Consider the following 18427-nt stretch of genomic DNA (forward strand, 5'->3'; position numbering starts at 1 on the left):
AGCATCCCTTTTAATATTAACTTGATATCAAATTTGAGAGGGGTGATTGGGTGGGGGCTGACCCTGGGGTAACAATTCTGTGGAATTGGCATTCCAGTTATGTATGGTAAGAAGAGCATACCTAAGGAGGGACCTTAATTACAAAGGCATACAGCAGATGGGGATGTTAACACCTCCAAAAATTGCTCTGATGTTTTTAATATAGATTTTTTGTTTCCACCATTTTTGTCAGTGTGGTTGATTTATGCACCTTTATTTGAGAATGTTTCTCTGTAAAGTGCGATGTATATTGATTTTGCATTGTAATATAGACCAAAGTTTCAGTATCGGTACTGTTTAACTGCTGGTACTGCTATATAAGATAGAAGAGTAGTGCAACCAGTTATTAGACTAGGTCCTTTAATATGCCAGGGATAATGTGTTTAAAAGTTTAAAAAATGTAAAAGTTATGTAAGCGACTCCATAATAGGATTTAAACAAAGGACTTACTAAACGTTTGAAATCTTGTATGCTCTTCTGAAAGTGCCTTTTTAAAACATTCTTCTTTAGTGTGACTTCTACCAGAGAGAACATGGTTTATTCTGTTGAATGTTTACGTGACTATATGTAAGTATCCTTGTGGGTATCAAATCAGTTTTCAACACATTTTGCAAGCTTTCTGACCACTGAAGCTGCAAAATGTCATTACCTAATAATGTATTATTCTTTCTCTTGAACTGACCAGTCCCACTTAATTCTCAGTCACTTGACACAATCTTATTTTGTCAACCACTTTTCCAGAAAATCAGCAGCACTTATTGTCTTCATCCCAAGTACATTGCCTTTGTCAAGTTCCCCCAATTGTGAGACAATTGTTGTTATCTGCCATTTAAGTGGGTCACACTAAAGTCTCTCCACATATTTGTGTACTCTCTAGTTACCTTTTGTATAAGCATTTGGAAAGACCTGCAGATGCAAAAGATTTTTTACATGTTTACTTCTGCTGCTAAAATTGGCACGTTAATGTACAAACTTGTCCCATCCATTTTTTTCTACTATGGCTCCCATCAGCCCAAACCAGCATGTTAATTGTTAACCCACTTGCCTTTTAAAAGTCTTACATTCTAGCACACCATTTTATCCTTGACATATCTTACACTTTGGGGACCCTCTGTTATTTTGAGTCTTCTCTAATATGTATATATTACTTTGCTTAATTTATTTAGTGATACTGTCCTGGAATATCTAATAAATGTCACTACGGCTCCAGAGTTCAGGCGCTGGGAAGTAGCTGATGCCAATCCCCGTTTAAGAATTGACAAGGCAGTTGCCTTTCAAAATCCTCAAGTAGGTAAGTGTTCCTCAGCTGCTAAACTCCCAACAGTAATTGTTAAGAACAAACATAGAGAATCTTTTTTTTTCTTTGTTATCAAGCAGAGGCAGAGCCCAAATGGGTGAGGTTACCCCTTTTCTCGCACTGACTTTTTCTCTTTTCTTCCATCATGGTGGGCTGGTGGGAGAAGGGGCAGATTTCCCTTGCCAGAACTGATTGTTTCCAGAAAGACTTTAACATTGGACTGGTTTGCATGTTGGACTATGGCTTTGGAGGACGGGGTCCGAATACCGTCTCAGCCTTGTAAACCCAGCCTCAGAGGATGACAGTGGCAAACTCTGAAGAAACCTGCCTAAGAAAGCCCTGTGTTAAGTTTGCCTTAGTGTTGTCATAAATTAGAAATGACTTAAAGGCACACAACAGCAGCAACAACAGCATAGTTTAATTATGAATACCTTTGGGTCATTTTTATAGTATAGGAAAGACCCTTCTTTTATGTGCAGGTCTCCTTGAAAACTTGCATGCAGCGGCTTATCGGAATGCCCTTGCCAATTCCTTATACTGTCCAGACTATATGATTGGAAAAATTACATCAGAACAGGTATGTCTGAATATCACTTGTTACAACGAAGCTATATCTAATTGTTCAGGATATTCTTTGGGGTGGGTTGTATGTGGCACCAGAAGAAATCTATTTATTTGTCCCTTTTCCTTTTAGATAATTAACATAGAATGGTGGCTTTAAAAATGGGATGAGACAGGGCCTTCAGAGGTGACATGCAGATGAGTTGTGGGAGCAGTAACTGGGGGGACTATTGCCTGTCTGCAATGCTGGTGGACTTCCCAGACGCATCTGCTAAAAGTAGCTTGGTGGAATAATATATCTTTGGTCTGAGCCCATAAGACTCTTCTTACATTTTTAATCTATGGATATTAAAATGTGTATTGTTGTCTTCATCACAGCTGCACCATTTTGTACAGAACAACTTTACGAGTGCTCGGATGGCTCTGGTGGGACTAGGTATGTAAGCTGACCTCTTTGTCTTAAAGCTGTGCTGTATTCTTTGGAATGCAGAATCCTCTTTGCCATAAACTCTGGGTTGTGCTCTCTGATTCAGATGTTGTCTTGCAGGTGTCAGCCACTCTGACCTGAAGCAAGTGGGAGAGCAGTTTTTAAATATTCGTAGTGGCTCTGGCTTATCTGGTGAGAAAGTCAAGTACCGTGGAGGTAAATACATTGCACTGAGTTCTTCTCTGCTGATAGTGGTAGTGTTACTAAATTAGATTGATGAATACATTATGCCTACAAGCTGACCTCTTGTGAAACCATCAATTGGCTTGCAAACCAATGTGGACCCTGACCTGCTGCCCAGACAAGAACCAAATTATAAGCATAGCTAGATATCAAGTATAACAGCTTTTCAAGGCATCTTTGAAAATCCTACTGTTACAACATATATACAACAGCTCTACGTCAGTGTTTTGGGCCTCAAGATGCCTTGCCTCAACATACTTTGTGCCAAAGACATTAGATATTGGGTGAAGGTGTAATTGGGTCCTTCTGAGAAAGTTTGGTGACATAAAAAGTTTTTCAGTTGTGTCCCCAGAATTCTGCTGTTCTTGGAAAGCATGTTGAAGAGTGTTCAGTGATTAAATTAGTAACCTTAGCCAAAATTCCCTGGAAGTACATTTGTCTGTCTTTGTTGATCTCTACAACTGTAGAGGAGTGCTAGGTATTTTTTTTAAAGGAAGCATGTACTAAGTGACAGGCAAATGCACAGTATGTTCTTTGCAGTGTTCACCACAGTTCTTTGCATCACATATGATTCATAGTGGGCTCCTCAGCTCACCATTTGAGCTAGTAATGTTAAAAAGCACACATATTAGTCCAAGTGTTGATGCACAGTACCTTGAGTAATTTAAAATGCATCTTGTTACACTTTTGAAGGTGAAATCCGAGACCAGAATGGCCAAAGTCTGGTTCACGCTGCTGTAGTAGCAGAAGGAGCGGCCACAGGAGACGCAGAGGCAAATGCATTTAGTGTCCTTCAGCATATTCTTGGGGCAGGACCTCTTGTTAAGAGGGGAAGTAGTGTTACCAGTAAACTTGTCCAAGGTGTTGCAAAGGCATCATCCATGCCTTTCGATGTAAGTACTTGAGCTTGTTTTGATTATTTTACAAAGGTGTGTGGGGAGGGAAAGCATAGAGAAACAAAATACCATGTATATTTTTTGGAATGGTTTATGTATAAGATTTTCAGGTTGGGTGGCAAAACACGTAGCATTTCTTCCACAGATCCCTTTACAAAGAATGGGACTCTCATATGATACAAGTTCCCAATGGACTGTGACCCTGCTTTCTGCTAGGGATGACACTCTTTAACTGTCTCATCCCGATACAGAGTAATTGTAGCACACTACCACTTGATCATTAAGTATATACTTAAAATATTTTTAATACAAGCAGTTATAGAATGCATAGAGGACATGCAGTCTCAAAAAAGGCATTCCCCTTTCCTTCATGCAGGAGGGAATACCTCTTCTTAGCTAATTCTAGAAAACATGTGCATCATAAAGTACAAAACAGAAGTATTTGTGTACAGCTTTAAATGCATTTAATCAAATGGAGTAACTAAAATGATATTAATCTACTAGGAACTTGTTAGAATTCAAAGACATAGCCATGTTAGTCTGGATCAGTATGCAAAGGTATTGTAACACTTTTGAGACTAACTGATAGAAAACTTGGTAGCATTAAGGAAGTAGATTCAAGTGTAGAAATTTCTCTCCTGCTACCAACTTCTCTCTTTCAGTTAGTTTCAAGGATGCTACAAGATCCCTTTGCACAGGGACTTGTTAGTTAGCTGTTGAATATATTTTGTTTGCCTAAACTAAAATAAAAATCATTCTAGTCTATGTAAAGTCCAGTAGCTTTAAGTACCAAAAAATACTTCTTTTATAGGCAGCAGCATTTAATGTGAATTATGCGGATTCTGGACTCTTTGGCATTTATATCATTTCGCAGGCTTCTGTTGCTGGAGAGGTATGTTATCGATTAGTGTTTGTATTACTCAATTGAAGTTACCTGGAAATTTATTCAGGCTGCAGGTTTTGATAAGCATTCATTTCCTCTACTTTATAGTCTAAATAAAGGACGTGTTTCTGCCATTACAGGGGTTTGCTTTCAGGTGGGATATCCTAAAAGTAACAACAGTGAACTTTTGCTTAGCACAAAGGGATAATGAAACCTCACGTAAACCTCATGTGACTGTAGCTGTAGGAACAAGTGGATCTACCTTGGGAAGGGACTGTAAATTGGTAATTGAGTACATGCTTCATCTGGTGCAGGTTCCAGATTCAGTCCCTGATACCTCTTTGCAGTAAACTCTAGACTCTACAAAACTCACACAAAAAGCATGTTAATGCATGACAGAGAAATCTAAATCTGAACATGAGCCTTTTGGTCCCTATGACATAGTTTGGGCTTCTTTGTCACACAATATGAAGAGAGTTGCATAAAACATTGTAACACCAGTTTACTCTTCAAAGAACTGGATATTTTTGTTATAAGTCACCTTGGAGTCCTAGAATTCAAGAGTGGGATATTTACGTAAATCCGTTCTTCAAAAAGAAATGGAAAAGCTAGCATGCTTTCCTTCCCAACAATTCAGATCTGAGTAGGCAAACATTATTAGGTAAATGTGGATGTGGTTTTTTTGTTTTTGGAAGATTACAGTTAGTGGCTGCTGTTGGCTTGTGATTAGAATCTAAGGCTCAGTTCAGGTGCCAGCCATGGCCAGTCTTAAGCTTACAGGTCCCATACCCCTTCTCTTTTTGTAGACAAGAAGGTGAAGCTTTTCATCTTAAATTAACAATTGCTGTCTGAACTTTGGGACATTCTGGTTTGTTAAATTACAGCCAGTGGAAACAGGCCAGGACCTGAAACCATGGTTTGGTCTTGACTTCCCTCCCTACTGTCCATAGTCATTAGTCTGTTTGAAAGTACAGTTCCTCAAGTGCACATTTAATTTGTGATTGCTATAAAATGAGAAAGCTTTCAGTCTCATTGCAGACAATAAAGAGGATATGGCAGGGGTAAGGAGATGAACTGTGGCTTCCCTTTGTATCTGAATCAAGCTTAGACCAGATGTGTTACTAAATAAGGACATGTTAAATTGCAGAACTAAAAATATCTTTTAATAGTTAGCTTCTGTCACAAGGATCTTCTATATTGTGGTTCTGTGTTGTCTAGCTATCTTTTGTAGTTCAATGAAAGGAGGTTTTGGCACCTGGGAGTGGACAGGGTAATTGGAACTGCTGCAGATAGAAGTAAAATAGATTTGTATTTTTGAATCAAGGTAATCAAAGCTGCTTTAGGCCAAGTGAAGGCTATTTCCCAGGGTGGAGTCACTGATGCAGAAGTCACAAGAGCCAAGTAAGTTGCCTTTCAGAACTATGTTTGTGATGGAACTATGACTTGATCACAGTCCAGAAATGCCAAATAAATTATAATTGTCCTCTTCTCTCACTTCTGGCAAACCTTCCTCATATTCAAGAATGATGGTGCATGCACTTTGAATTATTAAGTTAAAGTAAAAATGAAATACTTTCAATTCTTGAAAGTATAAAAATGTGCTAACCACTCAAGTCTAATAAAGAGTGTATTGAAATATTCAGAGATGGCACCACACTTCAGTGGTCAAATTTGTGCATGTAGAAGGTTGGAGATTCATTCCTTGTAATTTCTTGTTATAAAAGATCAGGTAGCAAATGATGAGTAAGGCATTATTTGCTGTATACCTTGAACTGCCAATGCCATTAGACTCTTTTGGACTATATGGACATAGAGGCAAATTACTATCCAAAGGCTATGTAACCCCTCTAAGAAAAGCAATGGGATACTCGGGTGTATGTAAAACCAGTTTATTCTTGTATTTTCCACATTTATTGAACTATTACATTTTACATGATTTTAAAAACTACATGATCGCAATATTTTATCTTGAAACTGTTTCTCAGCCACTTTTACTCCCAATGGTTGCATTAGATTTTCTTCCCTGTCTTGTGGCTTTCCCATGATGTCAATGATGATCACCTTAAAATAAGCTGTATGCTATGGGTATGTTTGAATTGCACAAAAAAGTGCTTATCAAAAACAAATGGATGACAGCTCTTAGTACTTCTGACCTGTTCTTAGCCCATCTATTGTTTTGGTTCCTTTTTGAATAGTTTGCAATCCAGTGCAATCCAATGCATTAAAATGGAAAACCCATCCTAAATGCTTGATAGCTGCATACCTGATACCATATCAGTTGTATTGTCTTCCTCCAAAGTGCTGCTTCCATTGTTGGGAGTGTCTGGGCATCTTAAGAGAAGCTGTTATGAAGGGGTTTTAGAGAAACAAGTGTTTTGGAGATGTGAGGTGAAGCCAACAGTTGTAGTAGAAAAAAAAGGAGAGCTTTGTATAATAAGCATGTTATAGCAAAAACTACAAAGTCCTGTGACATCTTAAAGATTAGCAAAGTTTGTTGTAACATTAGCTTTTCGTAACCCCATCTGTGTTACATCTGATGCAAGAAATAAAAGAGCATAATTTCTTCTCTTGTGATTGAAGCAGTGTGGCAACCTGTGGAACAGAAACAAAATCAGTTTTGTTTTTAGGAGCACCTCCTTTTTATTGGCTCTAAGAGTTGTGGACAGACCACTGTAACCAAGAGTCAGCCTGCTTTCTGTGTTGCTTGCCAGATTGAAAACCTAGGCCTGATATAGATGGGCACTTTGTGCCAGCCTGTGGGTCGAGTTAGGGCACAACGTCCCAGGGTGCCATTTTGGCGCACGCCATCATGACGCCCCTCCAGGGCTGCATCCACATATCCACCAAAGGGGTGTCATAAAGCTGTGCCACCACGTATATGGTGCCCCTTGGCAGGCACAAAAAGGAGCCGCTTTTTTGTGACTCCTTTTTGCACTCTCCAGAAGTGGGATCAGGGCCGCAGTGTGAGGTTTTCGCGGCCCCGATCCGGCCAGTAAAGGGGTGGCTGCAGTCTGTAGAGACCCTTAATCCTCTTAATTTGTAATCCTGGTTTGTTTGTTTTTTAACTAAGGGATTTCCCTATTTCTGTATGGAACCTCAAATGTGTTAGCTATAGCAGATTTTCATGTTTCAGAAAGCGCATAGAAATGACCATTATATTTATAAATGAGAAGACATTGCTGAACTCACCTTTTGTTCTCCCAAACCTTTAACAGAAACCAACTGAAGGCAGCTTTCCTGATGTCTATTGAGTCCTCAGAAGGTTTACTTGATGAAATTGGCTCCCAGGCACTTGCATCTGGCACATATGCATCACCAGCCACTGTAGTTGAGAAAATTGATGCTGTGGCCACCGCTGATGTTGTGAATGTAAGTCATGTGCCAGTAGATAACGTTAAAACATATCAGCAATAGAATTCTGTCTCTGGGTTTAGAAAATGGGGAAGTAGGAGCTGCTCTGTGGCATTAACAAAATAAGTGTTGTACTTCTTGAGTCATCAGTACTCATAACTTCAGAAACAAATTGAATAGCTTCCAGGGACAGTTTTCAAATTCGTCAGATGCCTATGCTGTTAATTTGAGGACATCAAGTGAAAATGTTTTTGCCCACCCTTTAGTGGTATTTGGGTGCTTAGTGTCCTTAAATGGTGGGTGTGCTTCTCACTTTTATACTTGTTAGGTTCCTTTGAAAACCTACATTGGGTAGAAAGATGAGAGTATAATTATTATAAATGAAAATTAATATTGATTTTGATGTACTAAGATTGTTATATCTGTAAACTACACAGTTTATTTGATATTGCTCAGTAATAGTGATTTTTCTGTCACATGTTCCTTCTACTTTGTTGAATCTTAGCATTTCCTCATCTGCAATCGTTCTGTTTCATTTTCCAGGCTGCGAAAAAATTTGCAAGTGGAAAGAAGTCTATGGCAGCTAGTGGAGACTTGGCACAGACCCCTTTCGTTGATGAGTTATAAGAAATAAGAGGTGAGGGGCAACTTCAAAATAAACTCTTCTGAAGCAGTTGCATTTACTGCTGTTATCATCCCATATTATTTATAAGATCCTAGTGTTCTGGATTTGTAGATTACCATGTCAATTGACACAAATGGAATAAAGTACAGTGCTCATGCTCTTACAGGAGTCCTAGCCTCTTTGTGTCATCTGTACTTCTAGCATTTTTTATGGTAGAATGTGATCCTTATCATGGAGTAAAGACGTTTGAACAGAATCCTGAGAATCTATGCATTCTGTAGTGATCTGGAAGGTTCCTGGTGATAAAGAACTAATCTTGCATCAGGGAGACCTAGATGAAAGCCTTATCCTTGCTACAGTTTACTGGACTGCCTTGGGAATCACAACCCATCCCAGTTGATGTTTGGCCTTTACTCCTATTTTGCTTCCCTGTTATGTGCCCTCAAATCAGTTCCAGATTATGGCTAATCTTACTCAGAGGAAGTTTGCTCTTGCCTTTCTCTGAGGCTTAGAGAATGTGACTTGGCCAAAGTCAGCCAGTGAATTTCTGTGGAGCTTTACAAAATGTAAAACACCACTGTGTTTGTTTTTTGTTCTGAAAGAGATCAAAATCAGAGAAGCAGCAATTTTATATTACTGGGAGAACTTTGGCCAACACAGTTCTTGTACACAATTTGACAACTATATGGCTACAAAAGAGGCCAACAGCAGTACAACGTACATATAGACTTTTGAAATGTGGGGCTTATGGTTAGAGGTTTAGAACAGAATTCCCTTACCCTTGCTGGTGGAACCTCAGTATATGTTTGCAAGGAGCAGATTCATTTTTTGAAGTTACAAAATTTGAGTTCATTTTTAAGTTCATTAGAATTATTTTGTAGTTAAAGCTATCACTTACCTCTAAAATTGGAAGACAGTTGCATTCTGATCTTTCTTGTATCTTGCTTGTATTTTGTAGCTTGTCTAGTAGACTTTGAAAAACATGATGTCTGTAAGACTGTAGTCCCCATCCCCCCTTCTGCAATTGTCTCTTCCTTCTGCTTCCTCAGTCCCTTGTTTCAAAAACCAGACTTTTGGATCATTAAACAGATGAATCAGATTTTCAAGTGCAGGGTAGCAAGTGTGAGAAAGAATCCAGTCAGAGAAACCCAGTTCCTGGAAGTGCAAAACTGGAGCCGTTCTCCTGTCTATTCAAATTCATAAGCAACATTTTCAAGCCAAAATGCGTCAGAAACAGAAGAGGAAGATGACGCTGATGCCTCAGCATCATGTTTTGACATAATCCAGTATGGTGAAGAAGATGTTAAATATGAAGTTGAAGTATCAACATCGCTTTTGTCTTCAAAACCTTTATGGATCATGATGTCACAACCAATGTCTGAACCCACAGTAAATGTGTATGTTTTCCTTTCAAAGATATGCCAGTCTTTAGAGATCCATTTTGGTTGATTTGAAGGCTCAAAGGAAAGTGACTGTACAGCTTTAACATTGGGGAAAGTCTCTGCGTGTACAGTTCTGCTACTGAAAGGAGCACCTGTGACTCCGGTTCGAGTGAAAATGCCATCCTCATCAAAGCAGACCATATGGCCTCCGCCAACAACATTGTCATCTTCGCTGTCATTCTCACATGGAATGTGATCACTTACAAGCTCTTCGGAGCCTTCGCTACTTGTCCAGGCTTCTTCACTGGCACAGCTTGATGTCCTAAAATTTACAATGCAATGAGTTTTAGAAAGTAATGGTTCCCAAAAGACAGGTCCTGTCTAAATCAGAGTTATGGAGATAACATGTTCAGTTTTTCAGGTTACATATTCTTCCTTGCCTGCTTGTCTCTTTCACCTGGGTGACAATAGAGTGAAACTCAAGATACATGGATTCCTCTTTTCACCTACCCAGAGAGATGCATCTTTGACCTATAAAAAGTTGGTGAGGAATTGTAGGTTGGCAGAACACATGCTTTTCATTCAAATGTCCAAGCTTCAGTCCCGGCCATCTCCAGTTAAAAGGAACAGGCAGCAACTGATATGAAAGACCATTGCTTGAGACCCGCTTAAAACCGTGGACTGACAATACTAAGTTCGGAAGCTAACAATTTCAGCTGATCGGAACAACTTCTCATGATCCTAACTTTCCAACCACCTTTCCCAACAGATGGCATTACAATAATTTCTAGTGATCCAAAATATAATAGACTAAACCCAGAAATGTAACACATTTTAACACTTGAAATGTACAATCCACATGCTTACAACCTACACTCACCTTGTGAGACTCAGCAAAGTGTGACCCTGGGCCTCATGCCATTGCTTTTTCCAACCCTCAACTGCTCCAACTACCCTTTCCTGTTAAAGGGCAAATCCGTTCCTAGGTGCCAGGAATGCACCTTCTAAATTTGTTAGAAGGCTTCCACTGTTTATTGTCAGAAATTCTCGGTGGCAGTTCGCATGCCCTTGAGAGGACCTGGGATGAAAGATTCATCGCCAAACCCAACAGAGTTGTCTATCCCTTTTATAAGATCACTGACATCCAGGTCAGATCTGAAATGGTTGCATTGTCAGGTTTCCTTTATAAATAAGTTGCAAGGAACAAAATTTTGTTTTACATTCAGTGGTTCAGTTTCTCTCAGGCTTGGAGAGTGCTTGGGTAGATGGCACTGATAAACCTCTAAGTTCAGTACACTATGCCTGGCACCTGGGAGTATTCCAGAGTTCTCTATGGGCCTCCCATGAGGGATACTATCAGCTTCCTCTTCTGATCCTCCTCCTGGATACTTCTGGCCCACTTTGTCTGGGAAAGAAGCTATGTGCAGCATAGCTCCACTGTTGCAGCCCCTTGCCAAGTACCTCCACCTTCTGAACTGATAAGGTGTGGCATGGCACTTCATCTCTGAAATCCTGTTCCTCATCTTTAAACAGAGGCTGGATGGCCATCTGTCAGGGATGCTTTGATTGAGATTTCCTGCATAGCAGGGGGTTGGACAGGATGGTCCTTGCCAACTCTATGATTCTATGATTCTAATAACAATATTAACACACAACGGTGTAGTGTGTTGCTAAAATGGTGTTGCCTTCTTTTAACTAATTTTGGGCTCATGTTTTTATGCCATTGAAAGAAGTGGAAACTGCAATGTAGGGTTCCCACTTATTTTTCTCAGTTTACGTTTCTCAAGACTGCCCCATTTTTGTGCAAGTCTGTATATTCCTCAGCAGAGAAGCTGCATGGGTAGAGCATTCTGGGGGTCAGACAGTGTGTTTTGCCATGCATTGCAAAAGAGAGGTGCCTGAAGTTTATTTTAAAGGATTGAATAATCATTGCAAACAATGGATTAAGATTAAGAGCTGCATGTCAGTGGCAAAACTCATGCCTCTGGTAGGATCAGAGAAGATCTTTGTCTGAAACATGAGAACCACAGAAAAGGAGGGTAGACAACAAGAACTAGATGAATTGTCTAACAGCTTCCAGTTTTCCTGTTTGATCAGAATGCTTTAAAAGAAAACTGAGTTCAGTCAAGGTATCTTACTAGGAACTGCCTCCAATTTTTGAAGAATACAGCTGCTGATCTTCTCTTCTGCCAGCCTAGCTTTCCATTACTTGTTTTCTCCGCTCCTTATGTAATTTAACAATGCAATTCTTTGGAGATGGAGAAAAAAAACACAACAACATCTGTTTTATATAATAAATGTCCACATAAATCACTAGGATAGGAAGGCCTGTTGAATATAAATTAATTCCACAGATTGTTTGGGAAAAGCTAGTAATTTGCTACTGCATGTTTTGAGAATGAGGCTTCGATGGATTCTGACACCATAAAATTTAGTCTAAATAAAGCAGAGGTTGCAACAAAGACGGGCACTCTTTGCAAAAATGAACCCTATTGCTAACCTCCCCTGGAACCCATTCTGACTGCTGTTCCTCCTTCCATAACTCAGCAGCTTGGGATGTGGGGGACCATTGTACCTTGACTTCACTCCTACAGTTGCCAGGTTTATGAGGAAAGGTCTGCCCTTTTGTTCTGCTGACTTCATGAAACATACAGAGAATCAGAGTTGGAAGAGACCACAAGGGCCATCCATTCCAGTCCCCTGCCATGCAGGAACTCTCAATCGAATCATTCCCAACGGATCGACTTTAACCAAAAGTCACACTGAAGGACCTAGAGATACCTAGAGAGAACACTCCACTAGGCCTTTGGAGTTCCTCCAGCGCAATTCTGTGGTCAATGTCTGGCAGATGCTGACCACAGAATTGCACTGGAGGACCTAGAGATTCCTATACAGGTGTTCCTTTAGGTAAAAACATAGCGTTTTTGTTATTTGTGGTTCTCCCACATTCACGGGGGTCCTGTGCCTCTAACCCCAGAGAATGTGGAGGGACGGCTATTTGGAAAAGATACAGGGACAAAGATCTCTATTCCAGCACCTACTTAAATTTTTCCCCTTCAAGAAATGTTGCCATTAGATAGTTCAGCTTTTATCTCCAATAGTGCCCCATGTGCTGAATGTACAGATTCTTACTCTTCTATTTCAGGTCCCTTTCTTTCAGGGATGTTGTTGAAGGCAGTTTCCCATCTGCTTGGCAACTTCATGAAATCTCTGTAAACCTGGATCTGTAGAACCGTACCAACAGGAGTTGTGTGCAAAAGTTGCCTTAGCTCTCGCAGTGTCCACCCCAAGACATTCGCATGTCCAATCTTAAGCAAGGTATCACCTGTGAAGAAAAGAGAAAGACTTTCAAATAATATAGCAGTTGCAGAATCAGTTTTGGTTACAAAGATGACACTGAGGATCAAAGATGGCTGTTAAATTTGTCGTTGAGAATGCTAGCAACCATTTCTTTGCCAGGAAGATTGCAAGATCATAGTTCAAGAGGGACACTTGAGATTAATAGGATTCAGCAGCTTAGAGATGGTCTCCTGAAGTCTCTGTTCTTGAATGACAGACCATCTCCAAGTTTCACAGCAGTGATGGGAATGTGCATCTTCCCAGATGCTGGGCTACATAAGTTCTCTTTCCATCTCTGTTGGGTGACATTCTTTTAGTTGAGTGGAAGAGGCAGAGAAAAAAGAAGGTGTCAGTTCTAGGGAGTGGGAAATCTTGAGCTGAAGTAGGTACAACTTGGAGGCAAGTCTGCTTTATATATAGGCTATATACTAATCTAGATGGTGAATAGTTCAAGTAGAAAAGAAATCTTTATCTCACCATCTTTCAAAAGAAAGTTGAGAGAGCAAGAAGATGGAAACAGCTCAGTTGAAACTCTTTGAGAGAATGGTTAGTTTGAATGAGAGAGAGAGGGAGGAGTGTGCATGCAGGAATTCCCTATCTATCTAAGGAGGGGGAAAGAGAATGCAAAAACCTTTTAACAGATTTGGCCTTTACTAAGGAAGAGGTGCACATGGGAGACAAGCTCTTCGAAAAGTGTGCCATAAAAACCCAAACAAAGGCCCTCCCACAGGAGATGTCTCCAACCCAAAAGAAGAGCATCTTTCTCAAGAGCTAGAATATTTGGAGCATGTTTCTGTATTTTTCTCCTTACCTGCCTGGAGCTTTCCATCTCTTTCTGCTGCACTTTTCTCTACTAGGCCTGATATCTGGATATAGGGCCCATTCTGAATGAGGATCAGGCCTAATCCGTCCTCTTCCATTTGTATGTTTGTCTTAATTGTTGTGCTTAAAGTATGTTCAGATTCGTCCATTTCTGAATATTCATCTAAACAATAAAAAGGAAAGGCCTTAACCGTTTAAGGGAAGTTGCATTTCTATTTTCTACTCAGCATAGTAATCCACCAAGCCCATCATGCCCAGTTCTGCAATATAATTTCTCTCTGGCCTACACAGGTAAATACATGCAAGCACATTTTAAAATGCATCACGTTTATACCTGCCCTTTTAAAGAGCCCTGGTTCCCTCCCCATTCACTACACAACAATCCTGTGAGGTGGGTGAGACTGAGAAATTACTGACCCCAAATCATCCAAGATTTCATTTGAACCTGGGTCTTCTCAGTTCTAACGCTAACCACTGCCATACATTGTCTCGCCTGTTCTACATTCTAGAGCATCTGGAATTTTGAGGGTATCCCATCTATAGGACATTACAGCAACCATCCCCAAATTGTACCTTCTATATATATGGGCTAGGCAATGTTACTTTAGGTGAATTTGTAGTTGGTTGACCTGGCCAAAGGGTGCTCCCCAATGGCTCCTCTTCATCCTGGAGTGAAGTGACCAGTGGGATAACACAATGTTCTGTACTGGGCATGCCCAGATTCTGCTCTGATGATGGTGTCGTGCCACCTGACCGACTGCACGGCAGGCAGTGCCACACCATTTCCTTGGCACAGTGTTTAGAAAAGAAACCCAAAAAAGCTGTGGCAGCAAGGGCAGCCTTTCGCCGCTCTAAAAAAGAATGGCATTTTGCTGGTTCTTTTAGGACTGGCAAAATGCTGGATCGGGCCCTTGGCATGCGGCTGCTGTAGCCCTGATCCGGCACTGAAAGGGGCAGTGTCAAGCCGCTGCTTTGGGGCCGTCTGTTTTGCCCCTACATTTGCCCTCCTTCATTTCTATTCTCCAGGAATTCTCAAAGATTATTACCTGTTCTGAGATTACTTCTTCTGTCAGTTCTTTTAAAACTAATTAGCAATTTGGGGGGGAAATAACACTATTGAAATTACTGCTGCACATTCTTTCTGAAAAATGGACACCTTTCATTACCAACAACCCTTTCTACACAAGTGGCCAACATTTGGTCAAATGATAACTCGTAATTCAGTGGCAGACTGCCTTTTGATATGGAGTCCCCATTCAGTTAGAATGGCTAATAACTGTCTGGCTTGACTCCTCATCCTCCATTAATTTAGCTAGTGCCCTTTTAAAGCTAATACTTTAGAGACACTGGATCTCTTCTGAGCTTGGAAACTAAGCAGGGTCAGCCCTGGTTAGTATTTGGATAGGAGGAAAAGGTAGTCCCTTGAGATGAATGTCTAGACGTAAAGGAGTTGGTGCCCATCTCCATTACTAAGCCAAAGAGCCAGCATTGTCCGGTGGTCAAGTGGCCAGCATGACTACACCGAACGCTGTTACCTTCCCACCAAAGTGGTACCTATTTATCTAGTTGTATTTGCATGCTTTCGAACGACTAGGTTGGCACAAACTGGGACTAGTGATGGGAGCTCACCCCATCAAGTAGCACTCAGGCTGTGAACTGCCAACCTTAAGACCTTACGATCATCAGAATTGGCATCTTTAACCACTAAGCCACCACTGAAATTTGCTCAAATGGAGACCACCACTACATACCAGATGCTACAAGCTGTATTTCCAAGGAAGGAATTGGGAAATCCACCTCTGAGTATTCCTTGCCTAAGAAAACCCTATGAAATTCATGGGGTCATCATAAACCAACAGGTGATTTGAAAGCCTATACCCAAACAATCTAACCATCACTGTCAAATTTTGCAGCACCGAAGTGTGTTTAATTCTGTCTTGAAGCACCTTCCACTCACCTGAGTTCCAGTCCCAGTCATCATCAGAATCAGAGACCAGGGTTTCTTCATCTGTAGAGAAAACAATATTCAGATTATATTATAAAGTTCATTTTGCCAAACTGTCAGCCAAGAACAACACAACTGTCAGACACTTTGCTCAAATGGAGGATGCTGGGAGGCAGCAGCAGGTTGTTGGATGAGAAATCCATGCGCTAAGGAGCCTGTCCTTCACCCCTTAATACAGCTAGTTAATCTAGCTAGCTTAATCTAGCTAGTTATCTTCAAGTGTAGTGGAGGATGCTCTCCTATCACTAGTATAGAAGAAGGATCCAATTGTTAACCCACCCGTCTTTATTTTACATTGAATTGATGGCAGTGACATTGTGGTCCTCACCTCAAGAAGCAAAATAACTTCAGCCAGACTTGCCATAAGCCTATTGCCATAAGTCCTAATGTTGGTCTGCAAAGTCATAATTTATTAAGCCACACACGTGGAACACAAAAACATCGGGCATCTCTATGCCATCGTGAAACGCAGGCTTGTAAGACATTGCAACAGTTCTCGGTCAACAAGCTGGAAGCATTAATAGAATAGGAAGGAATATGATAGCGAGATATTCACAAATGGGTTTCCATGTCATAGATCCAAGACACACTGCAGAAATAATCCAGTTTGACACTGCTTCAACTGCCTTGGCTCAGTGCTAGGGAATCCTGGGAATTGTAGTTTGTTGTGTAACCAGACCTCTCTGACAGAGAAGGCTAAATATCTCACAACAATATAATTCCCCAAATCCCCTAGCATTGAGCCAGGGCAGTTAAAGTGGTCTCAAAGTGGATTATCTCTGCAATGTGTTTTGGAGCATGGTTACCTGATGATGCGTATGACCATCTTCTAGCAGACGATCTTCTCCTGGCATAAGACTGCCTTCTGGCAGACGATCTCCTCCTGTCAGTTGACTTCCTTCGAACAGACGACCTTCTTCTCTCAGACGATCTCCTTCTGTCAGTTGACTTCCTTCTATCAGATGACTGTCTTCTCTCAAAGGACCTTCCTCTGGACAGAGATCTCCTGCGGGCAGAAGACTGCCTTCGGACAGATGGCCGACGGGGAGTTGATGATCTTCGGGGAGATGATGGTCTCCGAGGGGATGATGGTCTTCGAGGAGATGATTCTCTCCTATAGTAAGATATTGGACGATCCATTACAAGCCTCAAGGGATCCTCCAAATAAAAATGGAGGAACGCTCCTGGTATGCCTTTTGGGAAATGACTCCCTCCCGCAACCTGTAGAATCACGTCAGGGGAAAAAACCCAGTAGAGAAGTTGACATTGACACCTAGTAACAGTTTAGAACCCCAGGGCCATTGAGTTCCAAGCTTCTTGGAACCTCCAGTGATGGGTAAAGATCAGAACCTGGCCTGACAAATGCACTCCATCGCTGAACACCTGGAGCATTCTACCACCATTGCTGTGGCTAAAACGGCCCCTTGTGTTCATGGGCTCACATGTGACTTAATGCAAAGGGCTACAATTACATCTCCTGAAACAGTGGTTTTGGCTTGAGACTCTATATGTATGTATGTATGTATGTATGTATGTATAAACAAACACAAACCAACACACCTAGGACCAGACTATCCAGACCTGCACTCACCCACTTAAGACCTGCCATTGCTTTTGTCCAGTGAACAAAAGATTCCTATGTATTTCTTTAGAGCAGGGCTTCAAAAAGTGTGTGGCTTCAGGGCCAGAAGCTGTTTATTACAGACACAAAAGGGTCCCTGACCACCCAGGATTGTTCTTGTTTGTTTGTTTTCCATGCACAACAACCAACAGCACCCTCCAAAACCCCTGTGAAATGTCACTGACCATCCGGCTGCACTTGCTTAAGTCTTGAATCTGCCAAAAACCAAGTGCTGTATATACTTGGCTATAAGTCGACCTCATGTATAAATTGAGGATTGGTTTGGGGGCCAAAATTATAGATTTGAATATCTATAAGAACAGCTTTGTTTGTTTGTCTCACCCTAAAACTAAGGATTTCAAGTCAGCATACAGTAAAATCAATTCTTTAAATTTAAAACAACATCTGAAACACTACAGTGGACCCTTGTTATCTGCTGGGGTTTGCTTCCAGGTTCCCCTGTGGATAACAAAATCCGTGGATGCTCAAGTCCCATTAAATATAATGGCAGAGCAAAATGGTGTCCCTTATAAAAAATGGAAAATCAAGGTTTGATATTTGAAATATATACTTTTTTTGAACATTTTCAAACCGTGGATGCTTGGATCCATGTTTAAAATATCCATGTATAAGAAGGTCCGACTGTACATATAAATAACAGCCACAGGTCATATTGGACTACTGGGTATATTCAACTATAAGTCGACCTCGTGTATAAGTCGAGGGCAGGTTTGGGGACCAAAAGTATGGGTTTTGACATGACCCATAGATAAGTCAAGGGTAAAACTTAGGGACATCTAACAAAGGGTGAAAAGCAAAGGAAAACAATGCCAAAGAACTTACCAAGTTCCACCAGGCCTAACTTTGTGCTCATACTAAAGGCTGGATGGATGAGAAAATAGAGGGGGGTCAGTGCTTCCAGGGCAGAGGACCCTC

At 40.8% G+C, this 18427-nt stretch overlaps 2 protein-coding genes across 2 annotated transcripts in view; one reads left to right on the top strand and one right to left on the bottom strand.

The window, feature by feature from the left end:
- Nucleotides 1-8490, top strand: part of UQCRC2 (ubiquinol-cytochrome c reductase core protein 2) — an 11480-nt gene extending 2990 nt beyond the window's left edge. Inside the window, exons 5-14 of the mRNA XM_089539765.1 lie at nucleotides 550-606; nucleotides 1206-1330; nucleotides 1816-1913; nucleotides 2276-2333; nucleotides 2445-2540; nucleotides 3261-3460; nucleotides 4275-4355; nucleotides 5671-5747; nucleotides 7562-7715; nucleotides 8241-8490. Coding sequence (XP_089395891.1) covers nucleotides 550-606; nucleotides 1206-1330; nucleotides 1816-1913; nucleotides 2276-2333; nucleotides 2445-2540; nucleotides 3261-3460; nucleotides 4275-4355; nucleotides 5671-5747; nucleotides 7562-7715; nucleotides 8241-8324 — 1030 coding nt within the window. The 3' untranslated portion in view covers nucleotides 8325-8490. The remainder of the gene's footprint in view (nucleotides 1-549; nucleotides 607-1205; nucleotides 1331-1815; nucleotides 1914-2275; nucleotides 2334-2444; nucleotides 2541-3260; nucleotides 3461-4274; nucleotides 4356-5670; nucleotides 5748-7561; nucleotides 7716-8240) is intronic.
- Nucleotides 7710-17010, bottom strand: PDZD9 (PDZ domain containing 9). The gene is made up of 7 exons (XM_089539767.1): nucleotides 16892-17010; nucleotides 16677-16840; nucleotides 15823-15873; nucleotides 13855-14028; nucleotides 12837-13029; nucleotides 9221-10026; nucleotides 7710-8039 (listed from the first exon to the last, which is right to left on the bottom strand). The coding sequence occupies exons 1-6, from the start codon at nucleotides 17008-17010 to the stop codon at nucleotides 9510-9512; spliced, it is 1218 nt and encodes a 405-aa protein (XP_089395893.1). The 3' UTR covers nucleotides 7710-8039; nucleotides 9221-9509.
- Nucleotides 17011-18427: the final 1417 nt, after the last annotated feature.

This window comes from Sceloporus occidentalis, unplaced genomic scaffold, assembly GCF_023333645.1.
Source record: "Sceloporus occidentalis isolate IW3139 unplaced genomic scaffold, rSceOcc1.0.p SCAF_10, whole genome shotgun sequence".
Taxonomy (NCBI): Eukaryota; Metazoa; Chordata; class Lepidosauria; order Squamata; family Phrynosomatidae; genus Sceloporus; species Sceloporus occidentalis.